This window comes from Phocoena phocoena, chromosome 20, assembly GCF_963924675.1.
Source record: "Phocoena phocoena chromosome 20, mPhoPho1.1, whole genome shotgun sequence".
Taxonomy (NCBI): Eukaryota; Metazoa; Chordata; class Mammalia; order Artiodactyla; family Phocoenidae; genus Phocoena; species Phocoena phocoena.
Window position 1 is genome coordinate 20,615,141 of NC_089238.1, and position 23,878 is coordinate 20,639,018.

The window sequence follows — 23,878 nt, forward strand, 5'->3', positions numbered from 1 at the left end:
GATTTTAAAATTCTGGCAACTAATTCGTTTTTAAAAAGTCTGTGGGCTAATCTGACAATGTTTGCTGATGGGATCCAATCTTTGCCGTGGGGCATAGAGGTGGAAAGACACGGTTTATAGGAGCCAGTGGGCACACTGGAGCTTTGTAAATTTCACAAGCAAAGTAGAAAGTACTGAGGATTGCAGGTGGGCAATATCACTCTGATTCTTAAGTGGCCCTGCTTTTCTAATTTTTAAAAAGAGCTGTGTGCATGGAGGTCTGTGTTAGCTCTGCAGCCTTCCTCTCCTCATCTCTCACAATCTGGTCCACCTCAGAAAGCCAGGCTATAGTCTCAGGGACGGGCTCATCTCCGTCTCACCCAGATCCCTGCTGTAATCGGCAGACCAGCCTGGGTGCTTACACGAAACCAGGGCTTCACATTGGCATTTGCCTTCCCTGTGGCTGGCAGATGGGCTTCCTGTGACCGGAGCCTGTTTCGTGGACAAATCTGATTCTGAAATAGGTGTGATATGGGGGGAGGCACACTCCCGCCCCATTGAGGTCTGTCCCCATCAGAGTGCTCCTGTCTCCTCCCTCCTCAACCACTTCTCTACTGCTTACAGACAAAGGCAGCTGGAGTGGGAGAAGGAGAAGCAGGACCGGCTTCCTTTCTCAATCTGGCAGCCCTAGAGAAGTTGGGAGGCTGGAGCTTTTTAGCAAGGGCTCAGGAGATGGGGCTGCAAACCTTTCTTCCCCAACAAGAGTCTATTGATGCTCTAACTTCTAAAATGATTCTTACAAGGAAATTAAACCAGCATTCCCTTGGATGGAGGCAGCCACAATGCCACCTCTCTACCCATGGTGTGGAACCATTGAACCCAGCTGGAATCAGGCCACTTCCTTGCCTCCCCTCCCACACACCATGACACCTGCTAGCTCTCCAGTCCTACAGAGCTCTGGGCTTGTGCCTTGTGCTGGCCCAACTGGGCTAAGTGGAGGTTGGAAGTGGCGTTTGCACAGTGATGTCTCATTAGCCCCTGTGGGTTTCGACCTAAAGTCATTCAGAGCAGGTTGGAAACTGTTTTTTTGGTTTTTGTTTTGTGGGTTTTTTTTAATAGACAGTAGAGGGTGAAATGGGTATATATCTATTGCCTTCCTCTTTTACGTACTTTTTCTTGCTGTGCAGAAACTCTTTCAAGAGTACAGATCCATAATTCTGCAGAAAGCCTGTTTTAGGAGTGGCATCTGGGCAGAGTACACTGGCCTAGAAGCCGGACTTGCAGATCAAGCATGGCAAGGCTCAAGGTCTTCATGCCTCTGGGAATGGGAGGCTCATTGCAGCCTCCAGAGGGGCCTTCGAGGGACCTGTGCTTCATCTCCCTTTTTTCAGCATAAGTGACAGATAAAAAGCTGGATATAAACCAGAGCTAAGCTAGAAGGTGACTAGATATTTTACAGGAGGATTTTTAGCTTTTTGAAAGGTTTTACCATGAAATTAATTCCTTTGGTTATCTTAATATGTACTTGAAATTAAACATTTTGTTTGCATAGCTTTACAGGACCATGGCTTTTGGGTAAATCAGGTTACTCTCTCTCCCCCCATTTCTGAGTGCAGTTCCTTCGCTGTTATTAATGCTATAATGTTATCTTGACAGTTGTGCCTGGAAAATTCTTGACCTCTGGAAGGGTGGAAGGGGGCTCTCTTGCAGGGAGGAGGAGGGGGCATGTGCTCTGTCTACACGTGGTCACCGCTGGTGAGCAGAGGGGCCTGGAAGCTAGCAGGCATTTTAGCAGATCTAGGACACTTGGGAGACAGAGCAAGGACAAACACACTTGAATTCTCCTCTAGTCCATTGGGCAACTCTGCAGGACTGCCCCTCCACTGCCTCTCACACCCCTGGTGAACAGACACATCTGGGGGATGCCTCTTTGCATTTCTGAACTCAAGGACTGAGTAACAGACGTCAGACATCTTGAGTCATGCTCTCATAGACTCTTGCTGTCCAAAGTGAGGGCAGAAGATCACCTGAGGGTGCTTGTAAATACAGAATCTCACCCTGCCCATAGGGGCCGTGTTTAACAAGATCTTAAGTGACTCCTGTGCACTGGTGGAGAATCACTGATGTCAAGAATATAAAAGGAAAAGAGGGGAAATTTACAGGGGCTGGAGCACAGGATCCCTCTTACCTCTCCTGGGACTACAAAGACGTTCTGACTGGTGTTACAGGAGATCCACAGATTTGTTCTAAGGGCTGAGAATTCTCTCTTGGGATTGGGAGGATAATTTTACATTAGAGACTAATTCTGGATTATTCTTGGGTTTAAAAAAAAACCCTCATATATCCAAAAGATATTGAGTAATAGAGTCTGCTCCAAACTTCCACAGTCGAGTTCCTTTAGTGAATGTTTGCATGTCTCAGCCTTAAATGAAAAGGGGAGTGTTGGTGAGAAAGGAAAGTGCCCATCAAGCCTTGGGTCTAGCCGAAGCTGGAAGGAGAATCACCTGCTCATTGCTGCTTTGATTTTACTTCCTATCCTGCCAGGTGGCCCATCAGTGCCAAAGCTCTCCATTCCCACCATCCTTGGGGCGGAGCCTGCCCTGCCCTCACCCTTGCCCCTGCCTGTCCTTTTCCTGCTAGTATGGCAAACAGTTTCCTGACCCCAGATAATTTTTCTAAAGGTCATTGTTCCAAAGTACACCCATCCGTCTGTCATCTGTCCATCCATATGCAAACCCCTGGAATTCTTTGATTTCTTTTATTCTCTGGTTGTTTCATCTTACTACATCATCCTGTCCTTGCCTTTGATGTCTCATGAGTAGAACTGGATTGACTCTATGAGTGGTTGCTTATAGAAGCCAGTGGTGTATGTTAGGAACCAAACGTTCATTTAGAGCCATCATGTCTGAGAGTCTGCAGTGTTCCAGACTCGCTCCAGGCACTTTGCTTCCATTCTGCTTACACTTTGCAAGAATCCAGCCTATAGGTGGTTTATCTCCATCTTACAGGTGAAGAATCTGCCATTCTGCTCAGGGTCATCCAGTGGGTGAAGGCTGTGCGGTTGCAGAGTCCTGTGCTTTCCCCTTCTCTGGCTTGGCGTGGGCAGAGATGCCCTGTCACACAGGAGACGACCAGGGGCTGGGACTTTGTGCACTCGGCCAAGGTTTGCGCTCGGGGATTGCCTGAGCCAGCTGAAAGGCCCCGATGCAAGAGAGCTCAGACTTGCCTCACTCGTGATGAACCGGTGGAACATGTGGCCAGCGTTGTTCCTTAACCTGTTGTAAATCAGAAGTTAATCAGAGGGCAGAGAAGACCTTTCATCCACCCTGCTGATTCAGTCTGCTTATTAACTGAAAGCTGCCCTGCTTTCTCTTTGGCAAAGGACTCGGCACATGACTGGGGAGTGCTGTCATCGTGCATACAGCAGAGGTACTGTTCTGTACCAAAAATGGGGAACCTTCCTTAAAACTTTAGGAAGAGTAACATTTGGGTAGAAATATGCTTCACTCATTAAAACTCTCCTTTGGAATGCTTCCTTCAAGGTGTGCTGCGATGCCCGTCGCGGTGGAGGACATCATGAGGCTGCTGTGCTCCGTCTCTGAGGAGAGGAAAATGCGGGCGGCCGTCAGGCACTCCGGGAGGGGCGCCCTGGTCACAGGGGCCGTGGCCTTCGTTGGTGGTTTGGTGGGTGGCCCACCAGGACTAGCCGTTGGTAAGTGCAAGTGCCTCACAGGGACAGTGCAGTTGTTGGGGAAAAAAAGACCTTTGAAACCTCAGAGACCTCATAAAAGCCTCTGCCCTGTGTGAGAAGTTTGTTGAGTTGAGGTTGCTTCTGTGAAATGATCTTTGGGTACATAAGTCATCCTGTTAAAAACACAAGCTTCTGTGTGAATGTCTCAGAAGTGCAGGGCTCTCTCAAATGGCATCTGTCATGCAGCCCTGGAGGACACCTTTCCCCCCAGGGATGTGTCCTAGAGTCTGAAGATTTCAGGGTATCCTGGGTCCCTTGGACAGTCTCCCTCCCCCCATCACCATTACACATCCAGAGAGGAAGCTGAGATTTGCCGGGCACCTACTGGGGGCTGATGCTGTAGAGCCACTTTACATAAACTCGTTCCCAGAGCGCTTCCCCATTCTGAAAGCAAGCAGTCCAACGCAGGAAAAGCAATAAGCTAACTCGTGGAGTGATCACCCCTGTCCCCTTCTTTTACCACCTGCTTCTGTTTGGGAACCCGTTTCTGGCAATAAATGAAACTTTGGCTGATTTTCCCATCATTCATTGTTGCTAGAATGAAGTTGCTTCCTTTGGACTAGGAACCGGAAGAATTCCTCTGTGGCCCAAACCACGGGCTAGGGGTGGTATCAGAGAGCTGGCTGCTGTCCAGGTCTGACTTGAGGAGGGGCCAGATAAGGCCTCCCTCGAGGTGCCTTAGATGGACCCTGCAACACAGGGGCATCGGCTCAAGGCATGGTCTGCTGCATTGGGCTCAGTAAATATTTACTGAACGCCTCCTCTGTGCCAGGCAGCCTGTGGTGGGATACAGGGCCTGGGAAAGCTCACAGTCTGGTGGAAGTCCTTTCTATATGGCTTGCAGTCTTCACATGAATACAGGCTGGAGAGGTGACTGCTTTTCTGCTGAGGATGGTTTCTGTGTCCCAGCTCACCAGTAAGGCTTCCTGCTCTGTTCTTCCCTCTGGTAGCAGGATTGACATTCAAGGACACTGTATTAAGCTGAGCCCACACCGGGGAGAAAAATCAGCCTGTGGGTGGCCCCAGACCTTCCATCTATGCATTTCCATTTCCAGACTCTGTGAATTAGTGAGTCTTGACTTAAGCTTCTTGCTATCCAGGAAGTAGCCCGTGAGGGAGGAGACAAGGCCATTGCCTTCTTCCTCAGTGACATCCTATATCTTTGTCCCACTCCATCTAATGTGCTCAGGGAAGGCTAGCTGGGATCATTTATCATATAGCTGTGCCCAAATGCCATTTTGGGAGGACATATTTTATTCAGATTGAGTAAAAGCTGGTAGAGAACAGGATGTCTGCAAAGAGAACCCCAGGGATTCGCTACTTGCAGCCCCTGGTCATGGGCAGGAGCATCATTTTACCCAGAAAACAAAGGAATTTTCTCTTCTCCAAAGACTTGGTAATTTTCTGGTCGATATTTCCTGGCGACTTTTTGCATTAAGTGCTGCTCTAAATCAAATATTGATGTTCTCACAAAGGTTTAGTGCAGATGAGTGCAACTCTTATCAGCTCTTAAGTGTTTCACTGGTGTCATGGGGAAAAGTTCAGTAAAACTTGTAAATGACTGGCCCTCCCTCCCTAGAATGCTCCTTATTTTCAGACTGGGGGGAAGCTGTCTAAGGGCAGTGTTCAGCCTCTAGGACATGAGGCTGGCTGGTCCCCAGAGAAGGTGTGTGCTACCAGGTGGCTCCATACTTGGTTTCCTGAGATGGTGCAAGATTTACTTACTGTTGGCTGAGTCCAGCTTGCAAATGGGTTCTCTGTGGCCTGGGCTGCATTCTTTTAGATAAACTTTTTATTTTGGAATAATATTAGATTTACAGAGAAGTTGCAAAGATAATGCCGAGAATTCCCATATATCTCTCACCCAGTTTCAGTTCCTGTATTACCAAGGCACACTTGTCAAAACTAAGAAACCAACACTAACATTACTATTAACTATTCTTCAGACTATATTTGGATTTTATCAGTTTCTGCATCCATGATCTTTTTCTGTCCCAGACCCAGCACAAGACAGCACATTGCACTTAATTGTCATGTCTCTTCAGTCTCCCCAGTCTTGTTTTTCTTACCCCACTTTTTTTGATTCTTTTCCCATATAGTCCATTACAGAGTATTGAGTAGAGTTCCCTGTGCTATACAGTAGGTCCTTATTAGTTTTCTGTTTTATATATAGTAGTGTGTATATGTCAATCCAAGTCTTCCAGTTTATCCCTCCCCCTTACCCCCTGGTAACCATAAGTTTGTTTTCTACATCTGTAACTCTTTCTGTTTCGTAGATAAGTTCATTTGTACCTTTTTTTAGATTCCACATATAAGTGATATCATATGATATTTGTCTTTGTTTGACTTACTTTACTCAGTATGACAATCTCTAGGTCCATCCATGTTGCTGCAAATGGCATTATTTCATTCTTTTTTATGGCTGAGTAATATTCCGTTGTATATATGTACCACATCTTCTTTATCCATTCCTCCGTCAATGGACATTTAGGTTGCTTCCATGTCCTGGCTATTGTAAATAGTACTGCAGTGAACATTGGGGTGCATGTATCTTTTTGAATTATGGTTTTCTCCGGATATATGCCCAGGAGTGGGATTGCTGGATCATATGGTAGCTCTATTTTTAGTTTTTTAAGGAACCTCCATACTCTTCTCCATAGTGGCTGTACCAGTTTACATTCCCACAAACAGTGCATGAGGGTTCCCTTTTCTCTACACCCTGTCCAGCTATTATTGTTTGTAGATTTCTTGATGATGGCCATTCTGACTGGTGTGAGGTGGTACCTCACTGTGGTTTTGATTTGCATTTCTCTAATGATTAGTGATGTTGAGCATCTTTTAATGTGCTTTTTAGCCATCTGTATATCTTCTTTGGAGAAATGTCTATTTAGATCTTCCACCCATTTTTGAATTGGGTTGTTTCTTTTTTTGATGTTCAGCTGCATGAGCGGTTTGTATATTTTGGAGATTAATCCCATGTCGGTTGCTTCATTTGCAAATATTTTCTCCCATTCTGAGGGTTTCTCTGGTCTTGTTTTTTACCACTTTGATACTTTTGAGGAGTACTGGTCAGGTATTTTGGAGAGCTCCTCTCAATTTGGGTTTGCCTGATGTCTTTCTCACGAGTAGACTGTGGTTATGGATCTTTGGAAAGAATACCGTGGAGGTGCAGTGCCCTTCTTGTCACACATTTCAGGGACATATGACACCTACAGGACCTCCCTTGTGATGCTCACCTTGATCACCTGGCTAAGGTCATGTCCGCCAGGTTTCTCCACTGCAAAGTTACTGTTTCCCCTTTCCATACTCTACTCTTTTACAGAAAGTCACCAAGTCCAGCTGGGCTGCGTCTTTTCAATATCTGATTGCCGATATTTAAAAATCAGGGCTTCCCTGGTGGCGCAGTGGTTTAGAGTCCGCCTGCCGATGCAGGGGACACGGGTTCATGCCCCGGTCCAGGAAGATCCCACATGCCGCAGAGCGGCTGGGCCCGTGAGCCATGACCGCTGAGTCTGTGCGTCTGGAGCCTGTGCTCTGCAACGGGAGAGGCCACAGCAGTGAGAGGCCCACGTACCACAAAAAATAAATAAATAAATAAAACTCATAAGACTTTTAAAAGATACATACTTGGTATTCCATGTGGCAGCAAGTGGCTGGCGTAGGGTAGCCATGTCTCCTTTAGACAGCGACCTGTCTCTCCAGGTCACCACAGTCCCACTCAGCTCACTTCACTCCTTTCAGCTACCTGCCTGACCCCTGTAGGCACTTGAGTTTGAGACCCCTGCTCTAGGACATCTTCCTGTAGCAGACTGCACCTGACCTGGTTAAATAGAACTTTCCACTGATACAAGATCTTCAAATTCCAAAATAGTGTGCTTTAACTTTGATAATAATAAATTGACATTTAAAAATAATGTTTGTGCCCTTTTGGGGTAGCAGAAAGAGAAGTAGTTGAATACGTTAAATTTGTTATTTATCATCATACAACTTTGGAGGTGTTGTATGAAAAACATTGTTTCAAGAGAAAATACCTCCTCATCTGTCTGCAGGGTCCTTTATAACCACGTGGTTCCACTGGAAATTTCAAAGTTCAGGGCTAAGACTCATATTAGCCATCCCGTGGAGGAAACTCAGCCTCACCACTGAGATGGTTCTCCCTGAAAATGCATTTGCTTCTCAGCCCTGTTCTTTGAGATGAGAGAGATTTTTATGAGAAGCATGGAAACCTTCCGCCCACGAAGAGGATTTTAGTTAGCACAGCTCTCAGGAGGGGAGATGCTTTGTGTTGCACGGTGAGCGCAGAGCTTAGGGGAGGGCACGTTTGGGTGTCAATTATCTGAGCCAGATCGACCAAAGGCCATGTCAACCTTTGCCCTCTGCCCTCCTGGCGGAGCAGGCATGAAGCCAAGCCCATTCTGACCCGCTCATGAATGTGCCCACTCGTCACAATGGTAGATGTGAACTCAGTGAGAACCTGTGACTATCGTTTATGAATATAAATGACCGACTAATTGAGTCCTTCCTGTTTTCTAGGGGGGGCCGTCGGGGGTTTGTTAGGCGCATGGATGACAAGTGGACAGTTTAAGCCAGTTCCTCAGATCATAATGGAGCTGCCACCTGCCGAGCAGCAGAAGCTCTTTAACGAAGCCACTGCCATCGTCAGGCACCTGCAATGGACGGACGCCGTGCAGCTGACCATGCTGGTCATGGGCAGTGAGGCCCTGCAGCAGCAGCTGCTGGCGATGCTGGCCAACTACGTCACCAAGGAGCTCCGGGCGGAAGTGCAGTACGACGACTAGGCCTCTGCTCCAGGAAGCGGGGTCCATTTAGATGATTCCCCCCGACTCACGGAAGGTGACTGGGGAGCTGCAGGAAGCCCCACGTCATCAGAATATTACCCTAAACTGTAGCGAAATCTCCTGCTGGAGAGGCTGGGGCTGTGCCATATCATGTTCTGGAATTATTGGAGAAGGTGCCGTGTTTTGTGGCTGTGTGCACCTGTGTGCCCTGACAACCCTTCAGCTGGGAAGCTGGTGAACAGTAAAGCCGTGACTGCTGCCACGTAGCGGCAGTTTTCTGAATCTACTCTCACTCACACAGGAGCTGGAAGAAGGTCTTCACGTTCAGCCTTTTCATCTCATCGCGTGAAGATGACGCCTGTCCAGGCAGCCGTTGCAGGACCAGCCCTCCCTTGGGACCTTGGAGCTGTCCCCTGCTGGAATCACGTTTACCTCTTGAATGCCCCTTTCCCACCCAGTGACTTGTGAGTCGTCTCAGGGAGGGGGCAGTCGGCCTGCTGAGTGAAGCCACAAACGTCAGTGGCACCCAGCCCCTCCCCCAGTAGCTGCCCGACTGGGCTCTCACCCTCCCAGGGGCTTGCTTTCCCCATCTGAAAAGTCATAGTAGTTCCTGAGTTCTGTTTTTTAAATTAAATATTTTCAGTAAATTATTGCTCTTTCTGAAGTGGTAGAATCATAAACTTTCTCTAAGAAATGAGTCCACCCTAAGTTTCCCCTAATATTGTTTTTGCTTTGCTTTCAGAACCACAGTTTGACAAGTGTCATCAAACTACAATAAATGTTTTCTGAACAGTCCTTTTCTCCACCTATTTGTGTAAAGTATCTCTGACATTTGAAGTTGTACACATGGAGCACAAGGGAAGGAAAGGTGTCAGATTTGTGACTTTAAAGAAGGAATGAAAGCTCCGGATTCCAGGGCCTGCGACCTGACTTTCCAGGCTGCTGTGGTGCCCTGTGCTGCCTGTGAGCACACACTGCCCCGAGCCTCCCTGGCAGCCACGGGATGTCCCTTGGGTCCCAGGGGCCTGGCAGGAAGCTGCACTGTCCACCCTGCTGAGCAGAGTCAGTATCCCGCACCTCTGTGTGTGTAAAGAAAGCTTCAGGGCAAATTAGAACCCAGGGTGATTAAGGAAGGATCAAGCTTTTATCTCAGAAAAGTTGCTCTTTTTTTAAAAATAAATTTATTTATTTATTTTTGGCTGTGTTGGGTCTTCGTTGCTGCGCGCGGGCTTCTCACTGTGGTGGCTTCTCTTATTGCGGAGCACAGGCTCTAAGCACGCGGGCTTCAGTAGTTGTGGCTCGCTGGCTTCAGTAGTTGTGGCTCGCGGGCTCTAGAGCGTAGGCTCGGTAGCTGTGGTGCACGGGCTTAGTTGCTGCACGGCATGTGGGATCTTCCCGGACCAGGGATCAAACCCATGTCCTCTTCACTGGCAGGTGGCTTCTTAACCACTGGGCCACCAGGGAAGCCCAGAAAAGCTGCTCTTTATCTGGCCTTATCTAGCACACATCAGGTGCCCTTTACAGGCCACACTCCTGGGGTTGATGAAGCCACTTTGGACATTTGCACTGTTTGGGTTGATGGGGGGCAGGGTGGGGTCCTTTTAGATGATTATCCTGACTCATAGAAGGTGACTGGGTAGTTATGGGGGGCCCCACCAATTCAACTCGTGTGTTGGGTCCTACTCTGCCAGGCCCAGGGGACACAGGTGGTCCCAGCTCGGAGGTCCTGCACCAGTGTCCCCTGGAGTCCCTTCCCTGGCCTGCCTACCTTTACCCTTGGGAAGACCACTCTCGGGAGGAGATGGCCTGACTCCTGACCAATTTGGGGTCAGATGAAGCAGGCCTTACAGAATAAAGTCACTGGCCTAGTCAGGTCCTGGGTGACTTGCGGTAGACTTTGAGCCCAAGAGGAGTCCAGGCCTTGAGTCTCATCTCCCTCAGGAGCTGAAAGCACTTTCCTTGCTTTCCCCTCACACTCTACTCCCAGCAACTGTGGCTTTAGTATTTCTGCATCTTCTTTGAAATTTTTTCATTTATTTATTTTTGAATAGGTAATACAAGCCTGGTACAAAACTTAGAAGACATCAGAAGATACAAATGGAAAAGGAAGGCGTCCTCCTATACTGACCCCTGCTCCAGCCGCCTTTCCAGATACAGCCACTATACCAATTTCTTGTATATTCCTTTAACTCTGTTTTTAGATAGTCATTGAATGAATAGTATTCTTTTCTTTTATTTGTCAGTGTTCATTGCTGAAAACAGAAAAATCCAGAAAAGTATAATGAAATAAGAACCATTAAAAGTATCACCACCCATGGGACTTCCCTGGTGGTCCAGTGGTAAAGAATCCGCCTTCCAATGCAGGAGATGAGGGTTTGATCCCCGGTCGGGGAACTAAGATCCCACATGCCTCCAGGCAACTAAACCCGTGTGCCACAACTACTGAGCCCGCGCATCTCAACTAGAGAGCCCACACGCCCTGGAGTCTGCATGCCACAACTAGAAAGAGAGAAAACCCACACGCCACAACTAGAGAGAAGCCCGCCTGCCACAACGAGGAGACCACGCACTGCAACGAAAGATTCCATGTGGCACAACTAAGACCCGGCACAGCCAAAAAAAAAAAAAAAAAGTGTCACCACCTAGAAAGCCACTGTTAACAAATTTGGCATATTTTGTGCAAACCTTTTAATGCTATGTATGTGTATTTCTAACATATTTGCATCTTTACTGTTTAGACCTTTTGGAGCACTCTTACCAATTAACATTAAATAACATTCGTGATGTATGTTGAAATCTCTTGTAAACATGTGTGATGGCTTTATAGTATCCCACTGCACTAAACCATATGCACACACCTGCTGTAGTGTCCTTTCTAGGCTTTCACTATTATAGTGCTGCATTTTTGTGAACATTTTTGTGTGCATACGTTATGCACACAGAATATGTTCATATTTTCGATTATGATAGATAGTCTGTAAGATAGATTCCTCAATTGCTGGATTAAAAAGTATGTAATATTTTTTAAGGCTGTCGTTCTATTCGGTCAAAATTCTTTCCAGAGGGGCAGTATCAATCATTTGCTCTCCCAGCAACAGGTTTTGGGGTGCACATCTCATCACATCCTCACCAAGAAATAGAATGAGAGTGTCTTAAAGCTCTATTAATTTAATGGGTGATTATTGACATCTTGGTTCGAGTCATTTATCTTTGGATTATGAGTAGGGTTGACAAGGCCAGGGTGACCACCTGGCGGCCACCTACCCAGGCGGTGCTGAGAGCCCCTGAGCCCCCATGGCCCAGGCCTAGCAGAGAGTGAGGGGGCCCTGGCCTGAGCAGAGGGCTGGCGGGGCGGTGGTGGCTTGTGGCCAGGAAGCAGCAGGGGAGTGCCAGCAGCAGGAGCCTAAGGAGGCAGCTGATGAGGAAGCCTTGGTGGGGGACCCAGTAATTATACAAAGAAACCTGCTCTGGGCCGGTTATTAACCTGCTTCGGTGTTGACGCGACAGTGCCGAGTGAGATTTTTCCAGGCAGATGGTGTATTTTTAGCTAGAATGAACTTTTCTATTTTTCTGGTTTTTGGAAGCAGACACCGGGGTGTGTTGCAATGCGGGAGGACCGGGGCTTAGGGTGTGGAGGAAGGGTCCTCTCCCCGTTACTTATTGAGAGGTGCCATCTAGTGGGGAAGCGGGTGCATCCTTTCTCTTCTTCCCTCTGAGCCGGGCCTGTCGAGCCTTCTCTGAGTCTCCAGCCAGGCCAGGATGTGGCTCCACAAGGATGATGTTTTGTGAGTTCCCCTTGGGAGGGGGCTGGGGCCTTCCTGAGATTTTTTTTTTTTTTTTTTTTTTTGCAGTACGCGGGCCTCTCACTGTTGTGGCCTCTCCTGTCGCGGAGCACAGGCTCTGGACGCACAGGCTCAGCGGCCATGGCTCACGGGCCCAGCCGCTCTGCGGCATGTGGGATCTTCCAGGACCGGGGCATGAACCCGTGTCCCCTGCATTGGCAGGCGGACTCCCAACCACTGCGCCACCAGGGAAGCCCTTTCCTGAGGTTTTAATAAGCTATGAACAGAACATCAGCCACGTCTGCTGCAACCTTTTTGTATATAAACCAGAATGTCTCTCAGTCCTGAACAATCAACATATGGCAGTTAAGCAATGCCAGGATTCATCTAAACCACACAGGGAAGAAGGACTGTCTGATATATTTTCAGTTTGTTGGGAGGAGATAAATGGCTTTATTCGCTGGAGGTGGCATCTTGGACCATTATGATGACAGCGGGTCAGGAGGCAAAGCTTGGGCCTGGCCGGCTGCATCGCAGCCTCGGGGCTGCTAAGGTACCCCAAATGCTGGCAAATGGAGGAAGTTAAAAAATGTTTTTCTAAATTATTAAGCTGGAGGCTATTTAATTTTTGTGGGTTTTAAGGGGAGGACTTTACTCGTTCTCATTTGCAGTTGAACAAATGAAAGGATAATATCTAGGAGTTATCTGTTATACACCAATTAATTGGAATTAATGAATACACATGATCAAACGCAAAGCTGGCAGGGCTGTGGGAAACCAATGTATACACATACAGACACTCCACTGGAGAAAATACATAGTGATACAGTCTTTTGGGAGAGTGATTTAAAGGAAAAAAGTCACAGGAACCATAAAATTGTATATACTTTCCAGCCAACCAATTTCACTTCAGGGAAAATATTACAATAAAATAATTCAAACAGAAAAAAGATAAAGATATTCATAGCACTGCTGTTTATGATGGCAGGTAAAAAAGGGAAACAATTCTGATGTTGAACAACAGGGAAATAGTTAAACTGTGTATGTGGGCAATGTAATGGAATACTAACAGCCAATTTTAATAAGTAGTAAATGGGGGTGGGTGTATGAAAGTCTGTGGAATTGCTCCATGCGCATGATTTGCCTTACAGCAACTTCATACTTATGTGCTTGGGGGAATAAAGAAAAAGACAAGCTGTAACTAGTGCTGGTGACCCCAAGGGCTTCCAGTGCCCCAAGGGTGTGGCTCAGGGGAAGCGGCACAGGTGGATGAGAATCTCAGAGTGTGGGCATCTTGTGCCTGAGGGGATTCTAGTGTTTTTAAATGTGAGTTACTTACCTATCCGCAAACCAGGCAAGAACCAGCCTGGTCCCCAGCTCCCTGGGGCTGCTCCTCCCAGGAACTGTTCAAGGCCACGTCACGAGCAGTGTCCTCACAAGCCTGCCCCTACAGAGGCGAGGTCCCACTGCAGCTCGGGGTTCCAGAGCACAACTCTTAGGGGTGTTACGTGTGCCGCCTGACCAAGGCAGGAGGGCCAGCCATGCTGGGAGCTGTTTGGATACAGGGTCTTCTCTCTAAGGTCTGTCCAATAGAAATATAATACAAGCCGCAAACACAATTTTAGATTTTCTAGTAACCTCACTTTTTAAAAGTAAAAAATAAATTTAATAGTATACTTTAACCCAATATAGCCAACATATATTATCATTTCAACACGTAATCAATGGAAAAGAGTATTGAGATATTTTCCAAATTTTTATATTATCTCTTCGAAACTCAGTGTATATGTCACAATTACAGCACATCTCAAATCTGAGTAGCCACGTGTTAAGCCACGTGTGGCCAGTGGCTACCACGTCAGGCATCACCACTCTGTAAGATACATAACAGAAAACATAAAGATGAAAGATTTTTCTTTTCCCCTTAGGTTGCCAGTGATATAGACATGTCCCTCTAAGGACCAGGAACCTCTTTCTGTCACTTCTCTGTTCTGAAGTTCAGCATCTGGGCTTGTTTGTGGTCCTTGTTAGAGGTCAAGATCAGGTTGGATGGTGCTATGGACTGAATTGTTTCTCCCCCAAATTCATATGCAGAAGCCCTAAACCCCAATGTGACAGCATTTGGAGATGGAGCCTTTGGAAGATAATTAGAGTTAGGTGAGGCCATGGTGTGGGGACCCCCATCCCCACAATGGGATTAGTGCCCTTGCGAGAAGAAACACCAGAGTGCTCCCTCTGTCTCTCTCTCTGTCTCTTTCTCTGCCATGTGAAGACAGGGAGGAGAGGGCCGTTTGCAAGCCAAGAGCCCTCACCAGAACCCAGCCATGCCAGCACCCTGATCTTGGACTTCCAGCCTCCACAACTGCGAGCGATACATGTCCATGGTTAGGCTACCAGTCTGCAGTGCTTTGTTATGGCAGCCTGAGCAGACTGCGGCAGGTGGGAAGCTGGGAGGCAGAGGCTTACTGGGGACCTCCCAGATCCCTGTTCTCTAACCTGATTTAGGGGCAACAGCATTTTCTCCCTGCCTTAAGATGACAACTTGACCTGGTGTGTGGGTGAAGACCCCCCTGGATGAACATCCTCAGCCACTAAGAACCAGCCTTGTCCTTCTGTCCCAGGCACAGGTGGCCCTCAGAGGCCTTGGAGGATGGTACCCCTTAATCTCTACCCCCTTTCTGCCTGCACCTGCCAAGCTGAATGTGGCTAAAGAAAACACCTGCCCACAATGACTGGTCTCACTCAGCACCGCTGTGTTTTCCTAGTTCACTTCCTCTCCCACTGCCTCTCCTCTCCTCAGCTCCCAACCCTTCCTCCTCTGTCTTCCCTCAGGTCATGACCTTCATTCCCTGAGAAAAGGAATTAACCGGAAGAGAATGTTCACTCCCTATATCTGTGCCCATCTTTCCTCCTGGTGTTATGAACCGCCCTTGCTCTTGACTCAGGCCAGCCCCTCCACTGGACACCAGATCCCACCCCCTCCCTCCTGAGGGCATTGCTCCAGTCATTTTCCTCCTTCCCCCTCATTGCCACGTCCCCCGCTGCACAGACCTGTCCCATCAGCATGCACATGTGCACGATTTCTCCCATATTAAAAAAACAACAAAAATTTCAGCAAGGGTACCAGGAAAATTCAGTGGGGAAGAATTGTCCTTTCAACAAATGGTTCTGGAACAACACGTAAAAAAATGAAGCTGGATGACCCCCTACCTTATAACATATAGAACATTAACTCAAAATGGATCATACATCTAAATGTAGGAGCTAAAACTATGAAACTCTAAGATGAAAACATAGGAATAACTCTTTATGACACTGGATTAGGCAGTGGGTTCTTAGATAAGACACAAAATCATAAGTGACAAAAGAAAAAATAGATAAATAGGACTTCATTAAGATTAAAAACATTCGTGCTTCAAAGGACACCATCAAGAAAGTGAAAAAACAATCCACAGAATGGGAGAAAATAATTGCAAATCATATATCTGATAAAGGACTACTATCTAGAATATATAAAGAACTCTCACAACTCAACAATAAAAAGACAAATAACCCAATTTAAAAATGGTAAAGGATTTGAACAGATATTTCTCCAAAGAATATATTCATGGCCAATAAGCACGTGAGAAGATGCTCAACACCATTAGTCATCAAAACCCCAATGAGATACCACTTCTCCCCTATTCAGATGGCAAAAATAAAAAAGACAGTAACAAATGTTGATGAGAATGGGAAGAAATTGGAACATTTATATGTTGCTGTTGGGAATGTGAAATGGTGCAGTCACTTTGGAACACAGTTCGACAGTTCCTCAAAATATTAAACAGAATTATCATATGATCCAGCAATTCCACTCCTATGTATATACCCAAGAGAACTGAAAACATATGGCCACACAAAAACTTGTATACGAATGTTTATTAGCAGCATTTTTTACAATAGCCATAAAGTGTTAACAACCCAAATGTTCATCACTTGGTGAATGGATGAACAACATGTGGCATATACATTGTATATAACATACAACAGAATATTATTCGGGAATAAAGAAGAATTATATTATGTGTATACTGATATATGCTACCACATGGATGAACTTTGAAAATATGCTAAGTGAAAGAGCCAGTCACAAAATACCACATATTCTATGATTCCATTTATATGAAATGTCCAGAATAGGCAAATCCATAGAGACAGAAAGTAGATCAGTGAGTGCCAGGGGCTTGGGGAGAGGAGGAATGGCTGCTCATGGACATGGGGTTTCTCTTCGGGGTGACAAAAATGCTCTGACACTAGATAATGGAGAGGGTTGCACAAGCTGGTGAATATACTAAGAACTACTGAACTGTACACTTTAAAGAGGGAGGGTGGATTTTATGCAACATGAATTATATCTCAATAAAGCTATTTAAAAAAACTCTCTTTGGCACTGCTGCCCCCTCTAGCCACCACCCCATTTCTCTCTTTCTCTTTGCAGTGGAATTCCTCACAGGAGATTTCCACACTCACTGTCACCAGTTTGTCTCTTCCCCTTCTGGCAGGCATCTGCTCCTACTACCCCACTAAATGATCTCCTGTCGAGGTCACTGTCCTCCACGTTACTAAACCCAGTGGTCATTCTCAGTCCTCATGTTACCCGACCCGTGGGCAGCATTTGGCCCAGTTGACCACGCCTCTCCACTTGGTCTCCCCAACCCTGTGCTCTCCTGGTTTCCTCCGGCCTCCCCGGCTGCTCTTTCTTGATCTTTGCTACTTCCACCTCCAGTCCTGACTTGTAAACACTGAAATGTCCAAGGTTTGTTGCTTGACCCCTCCTCTATCTCTCCCTCCCTCCCTCTCTCTTTTTATTGAGGTAAAATTGGTACATAACATTATATAAATTTCGGGTATACAACATTATAATTCAACATCTGTGTTCATTACAAAGTCTAGTTACCATCCATCACCTTACATTTGACCCCCTTCACCCATTGTGCCCATCCTCCCAACTCCCTTCCCCTCTGGTAATCACCAGTCTGTTCTCTGTGTCTATGAGTTTGTTTTGTTTTTTTGTTTGTTCATTTGTTTTGGGGGTCTTGTGGGGTTTTTTGGTTTTAGTTTTTAGATTCCATATACGAGTGAGATCATACCATATGATTTTTTTTCTTTCACCTTCCAACTTTTTTCACTTATATTATCCTCATGGTCCATCTATGTTGTTGCAAATGGCAAGATTTCACTGTTTCTCGTGGCTGAGTAGTATTTCATTGTATATGTACACCACAGCTTTATCCATTCATCCACTGATGGACACTTACATTGCTGCCACGTCTGGGCTCACCCCTTCTCTTTTTTTTTTTTTTTTTTTTTTTTTTTTTTTTTGCGGTATGCGAGCCTCTCACTGTTGTGGCCTCTCCCTTTGCGGAGCACAGGCTCCGGACGCGCAGGCTCAGCGGCCATGGCTCACGGGCCCAGCCGCTCTGCGGCATGTGGGATCTTCCCGGACGGGGGCACGAATCCGTGTCCCCTGCATCGGCAGGCGAACTCTCAACCACTGCACCACCAGGGAAGCCCCTGCGCCACCAGGGAAGCCCCCCTTCTCTCTTCTATCTACAGCACCCCCCTGGGGCTCTCATCCTGTGCACAGCCTGCTCACTCACTGAAGATTCCCAAGTGTGTTTGTCAGCTCAGACTTTCTTCCTGAACTCCAGTCCCTTAAATACAACTGCTCGCTCAATCTTCCCAACTTTACATTCCAAAACTGAGTTCCTGAAACCATACTCCCCACTCCTCAAAAAACCCACAACAAACAAGCAACAACAACAAAGCAGCTCCTCCTTCAGATTTCTGGATCTCAGAAACAAGGGGCTTTACGCCTCCAGTTGCTTTGACGTCTTTCTTTCTCTCACATTCTATATCCATCCCATTAGCAAATTCTGTTGGTTCTTCCTTCAAGTATATCCGTAATTTAATCTCTTCTCAGCACATCCACTTGGGCCCTGGTCCATGCCACCATCATCTCTCCCTCCTCAGTGATCTCCCAGCTGCCCTCCTGGCCCTCTTAGTCAAGCTCATGGCAGCCCGTGATCCTGCTAAAAGATGAGTCAGCTTGTGCCACCTCTCAGCTGAAAGCCTTCCCATGACTCCCACTGTCTGACTCCAGAGAAAAACCAGAGCCTTTACAGTGCCTCCAGGCCCCTACTTCACCTCCCTCCCCCTTACCCCTCATCTCCTTCATCTCTTTATCTCTAGCCACTGGCTCTGCCCCAGCCATACTGGCCTCCTCCATGCTCCTGGACCAGGGCAGCGACCTTCCCACCCCAAGGCATTTGCACTTGTTTCTTCCCTCTCCCGAATATCTGCCTCATTTCCTTCAGGTCTTAACTTAAATCCACCTTTTCAATGAAGCCCTGCCTGGCCACTGGATCTGAAACTGCGGCTGCCCAGCCCTCACTGTCCCCTACCCTGCGTTGTTATCATCTACAGCACTCAATGCCTACACATTTACTCCATTACAGACTTTTTTTCCCAGATGATATAGAGACCATCTATATCAAGAAGAGTGTTGAGATAATCTTTTCTGAAAACAAAAGAAAAAGCACATCAGCAGAGCTGAACTGACAAGGGACAGGCGTGAGCATTTCCAAATAGTGTGGTCCCTCTTGGTTGGAAATCACCCTAGTGCTGGAGAAGACACCAGAGATACAGTATAACATACCTTAAAAAACTGTATTTGCCTGTCTCTCTTCAGTATAGTGTGAGCTCCAGGAGGGGAGGGATTTTTGTCTGATTTGGTCACAGCTATATTCCCAGTGCTTGTAGGTACTCAATCAATACTTGTTGAATGAATAAACAAAAATTTAAAAGCTAGCAGGCAGGTTTTCTCCCATTTCATTTTGCATCCCATACGCAGGCTGACTGCTTCTCGCAGGCCAGGCCTAATTCCCACACCATCTCCATCTCACACATCCACTCCACCCAAGTGCGAGAGAAAAGGCAGCCTCCCGTGTGCCTGGTGAGGCTGGCTCCAACGTCAGCGCAGTGTCTGAGGCCTACGTGCCAAGTAACCTTCCAGAATGACAGCAGTGGAAAGACAGACAACACCAACTGCTGGTGAGAACGTGGAACGACTGGAACCCTCATCTACTGCCGGTGGGGTGCCAATTGGTTTGCCTCCTGCCGAGAACTGCTGGGTAGCATCTGCTAAAGCCATGTATACATCTCGCCTATGGCCCAGCAACTTCACTCCTAGTTATGTGCCTAAGAGAAATGAGGGCTTACGTCCACCAACAGACATCTATAAGATTGGTCGTGAACCCTCATTCACTGATAACCCCAACTGCAAACAACCCAAATGCCTGGCAGCAGGATGAATAAACAATTGTGGAGGGTTCTCAGAGTAGAATACTCTACTAGGATGAAAAACAACAACCACATCACCCACAATGACGAGAGGAATCTCACAGACACAATATTGAGCAAAGAAACCTGAACAAAAAGATACATACAGTGTGATTCTATTCATGTTGTCGAAGAAAAGTCAATCAGTCGGTCTAAGAAAGAAATAGAAAATTTCATTCGAACCAGACTGAGGATTATAACCCAGGAACAGCCTCTCAGAAAGCTCCAAGAACTGTTCCACTTGTTAGAGATCAAAGCACAGTTACATAAGTTTTTGAGACAAAGGGCTGTGTATTAAATGACATATTGTTGACAGTTTACACAATCCAGGTCTCTGAGTACAAAGCGAGTAGTGGGTCATGGGTCATCATGGCCCCTTGCAAGATTAAGAAAGAAGGTTATGGCCTAAAGAGTTGTGACCCTGGATGAGATTAAGGAGGAATGTTATCTCCTAAGGAGGTCTGGTTAATGCAGATGCACAGCACACACTAAAGGGAGGAGGCCCAAATGGGCAGAGAAAAATTTTACGTTAAAATTTTTCTTGTCTTGCCATAAAGTATGAATTTTATTTCATCAATATGAAGTTTAAAAAAATAGGAAAAAATCTGTGGTGACAGAAAGCAGAACATCAGTTACCTTTGGAGGCAGGTACTGCTTGGGAGGGACTGAGGGAGCCTTCTGGGTGCTGGAGATGCTCTCTATATCTTGATCTGGGTGGTGCTTATAGGTGTGTGTGAGAGTGTGCAAAGTCTCACTGAGCTGCATGCTTGAAGTTTGTGCACTCTTCTGAATGAAGGTTAGACCTTGATAGAAAGAAAGAAAGAAAGGAAGGAAGGAAGGAGAGAAGGAAGGAAGGAAGGAAGGAAGAAAGAAAGAAAGAAGGAAGGAAAGGAAGGAAGGAAAAAAAAGAAAGAAAGAAATAGAGAAAGAGAGAAGGAGAGAAGGAAAGGAAAGGAAAAGAAAGGAAGGAAGAAAGGAAGGAAGAAAAAGAAGGAAGGAAAGAAAGAAAGAGAGGAAGGAAGGGAACGAAGAAGGGAGGAAGGAAGGAAGAAAGAGAGAAAGAAGGAAAGAAAGGGAAAGAAAAAGGAAGGAAGGAAGGAAGAGAAAGGAAGGAAGGAAGGAAGGAAGGAAGGAAGGAAGAGAAAGAAAGGAAGGAAGGAAGAAAGAAAACAAAAGTCCCAGAGTGGTAACCCAGACAGATGACTGCTCTGTCTTATATCCGACCCTGTGCTAATTTCATCCTTGTAATGCTCTGAAGACCTGTTGATTTTCCTACCTGCTCACTACTTGACCTTTGGCGAGGAGGTCGATGTGCCGAATTACCTAGGACCTAATCCTGGAGGACACGGGTGCTTTCACAAAGTATATCCTTGAAGAACTTGGTCTCTCCGCATCATTGCTCTCCTAACTTGAGGAGGGCTGGGAAGGCTTTGTTTCCCCCAATCAGATTTTCATCTGAATTATGTTTGTTCCTCCACTCACGTGATAATCAGCTTGTGAGACAGACTGCCTGAGTGAGATGTCGCATTGTTTTTGACTTGAATAAAGGAAACAATCACTGTGAATGTTCCGTTTACATATCTTGGAGCTGTTCATCATTGGGTGGATTTCTCCCTAACTGAATTGAAATCTGCACAGTGTCTTGGCAACAGCCTCATTCTGGGTGTGAATCTGGGCCCCAAGACCCTCACCTGGTCCCTTTCCCTAGACTCCTTGGTCCTCTTCCCTGAGAGCTGGTCTGAGACCCCCGTCACACGACTCAGGACCACTCCTCTCTCTGCGCAGGTGGAGGACCCTCGCAGCTCTCAATAGGTCTCCTCACTTAGTCCCATGGTTGCACTGGTTGTCCAGACTCATGTCCTGTGCCCATTTCTAGAGCCAGGGTGTAGGTGAGTCAGCTGCAGCAAAACACGTGGCTAAAGGTAAGGAAGAGGGCTTCCCCGGGGGCGTGGGAAAAACACTCCGTGATCTCATTTTCTCTCATGTTAGTACCATACTCGCAGCACTTCTGACCCCAGATGTGCGGGGGTTCACCCAACCCGCCCCTCCCTGCACCAAGCAATTCTCTGTGACACCGACTGGACGTCCTATAATTCAATTCCATTCTGTCACTAACTGGTGTTGAGGGCTTAGTCCCATAAGACTGCCCCCAGTTCAGATGCCAATCCCAAGTCCTAGGTTGTCACCTGTACTTCTGACAAACTGGCTCTAAATCAGGGTTCCTGTGACCCCCCTCCTTGGGTTTGATAATTTGCTAGAACAGCTCACAGAACTCAGGGAAATACTTGTTTACTTGTTTGTTATAAAGGATATAATAAGGAATACAGATGAACAGCCAGATGAAGAGATGAGTGGGAAGGGATGTGGAGCTTGGGTGCCCACCCCGGGTGCACCACCCTCCCAGCACCTCCACGTGTTGAGCAGCCTAGAAGCTCTCCCAACGCTACACTTGTGGGATTTTTATGGAGCTTTCATCATGATTGATCATTAACTCAATCTCTCCCCGTCTGCGTGGATGGTGGAGGTCGGGGGGACTACAAGTTCCAAGCTTCTAATCGTGGCTCAGTCTTTCTACTGCCCACTAAGGGTTGCTTCATTAGAAAAAGACACTGCTGTCACCCAGGAAGTTCCAGGGGATTTAGGAGCTCTGTGTCAGAAATGCTCCTGTGCTCTTACCACTTGGGAAATTACAAAGGTTTTAGGAGCTCTGTGCCAGGAACTGGGGGCAGAGACGAATATATATTTTTTGTATTATTTCACACCAGGGAATACCAGAGTGTGACCGCCCGAGGGAGGAACATGCACTCAGGTGAGCCACGGGTGCCCACCACACGGTGAACTTGCTGCAGCAGCAGGGGGTAGGGAGCAGTAAGCAAACTGGTGTTTCCAGGTGAGGACACAGCATGAGTGCAGAACAGAAAGAGCACGGGGATCCTGGCCCTGTCCTGGGGTGATGATCTGCACACCAGCCCCACTCAGTGCTGGGCGCCCGTGAGCCCTGCCTCCGCTGTGGCCCCCCAGGCCCCCTCCCTCTCACTGAGTGCCTTTGCTTCAACTCTGACTTCTACTCCAGCTCAGGTGTTGGGGAAAGAAATTGTCAGCTAGTGGCTGGTCTTAGACCAAGCCTGATGGGTTCTTCCACTTCCTGAGGGGGGGGGTGGGGACCCCAGGAGCCTTGGTTGAGATACAAAGGAAGGCATTTTGGCATTTTAGAATGTTGGTAATTTACAAACTACTTAAAGTTTGTGTGTATGTGTGTGTGTGTGTGTGTGTGTGTGTGTGCCAGAATCCTGGGACCCTGATTTCCTCAGCCCTGGGCATTGCTGTGGGCAGCCAGAGGACCCTCTGTACTGAGAAAGAATGGGTGGCAAGGATGGCTGGCCCCAGGCCCCCACTCCCACCCCTCCCTGCTTGGGAGGCACGGTGGGCAGGAACCGGTCTCTGGAAAGCCTGTTCTTTGGGGTCAGAATTTCTGGCAGGATCCCTAAGCTGACGTTCCAAGGACTGAAATTTCCTCTTGTTTTTGCCCAGAAACGTCTGGCTCAGCCTGCCCTCCCTCTGTCCCCCCCTCCCCCGCCTGCGCGCCTGCCTTTCTGTCTTTAGTGTTGGAACATTCCGGTCAGAGCTGGGCTCTGTGGTATGGAGAGCAGCCAGCAGGAGATGGGATCTGGCCACTGCTTCTCGTGCGGCAGTGACCCTGACTCGCGTGTCGGGGACACGCCTGCCCTGGGGGCCTGTGAAGGGGGCGGGGAAGAGCCCCAAGAGCCTCCCGTGGGCTTCACTCTCCTCTCCTTCCTGTGTCCTCACTGTCTGTTCCTCCCTTCTAGAGTCATCCAAAGCCAGTCTGAGGCTTTGAGATGGGGAGTCCAGGAGGGGAAAAGGAGGAGGCAGGCCGAGAGGGGCTGGAGGTGTCTGTGTTGGGGACGGGGGCGCCCTGCCTGGTCCACGTCCAGCTCCATGGACTTGTGTGAACTGCTCCCTCCAAGGCCCTAACGAAGCTCCTTCGGTGCTTCAGTGCACCACAGACTCCCTCAGTTCGGACCTGGGTGGCCTGGAAGGGCAAAAGGGTGGGGGACAGGCAAGGGAAGGGCCAGAAGACACCCCAGTGTCTGGCTAGAAGGCCTGAGTGCAGGCGCCAATGCAGGCCAGACAAGCAGGTTAGGCCAAGCCGATGGGGGCAGTTGTGG

The 23,878-nt window shown here is 47.5% G+C and overlaps 1 protein-coding gene across 1 annotated transcript; it reads left to right on the forward strand.

Moving 5' to 3' along the window:
* Positions 1 to 3,531: 3,531 nt before the first annotated feature.
* C20H19orf12 (chromosome 20 C19orf12 homolog) lies at positions 3,532 to 8,529 on the forward strand. Its single transcript, XM_065899555.1, has 2 exons — positions 3,532 to 3,691; positions 8,264 to 8,529. Exons 1-2 carry the CDS (start codon positions 3,532 to 3,534, stop codon positions 8,527 to 8,529), a joined length of 426 nt encoding a protein of 141 aa, XP_065755627.1.
* The last annotated feature ends 15,349 nt before the right edge of the window (positions 8,530 to 23,878 follow it).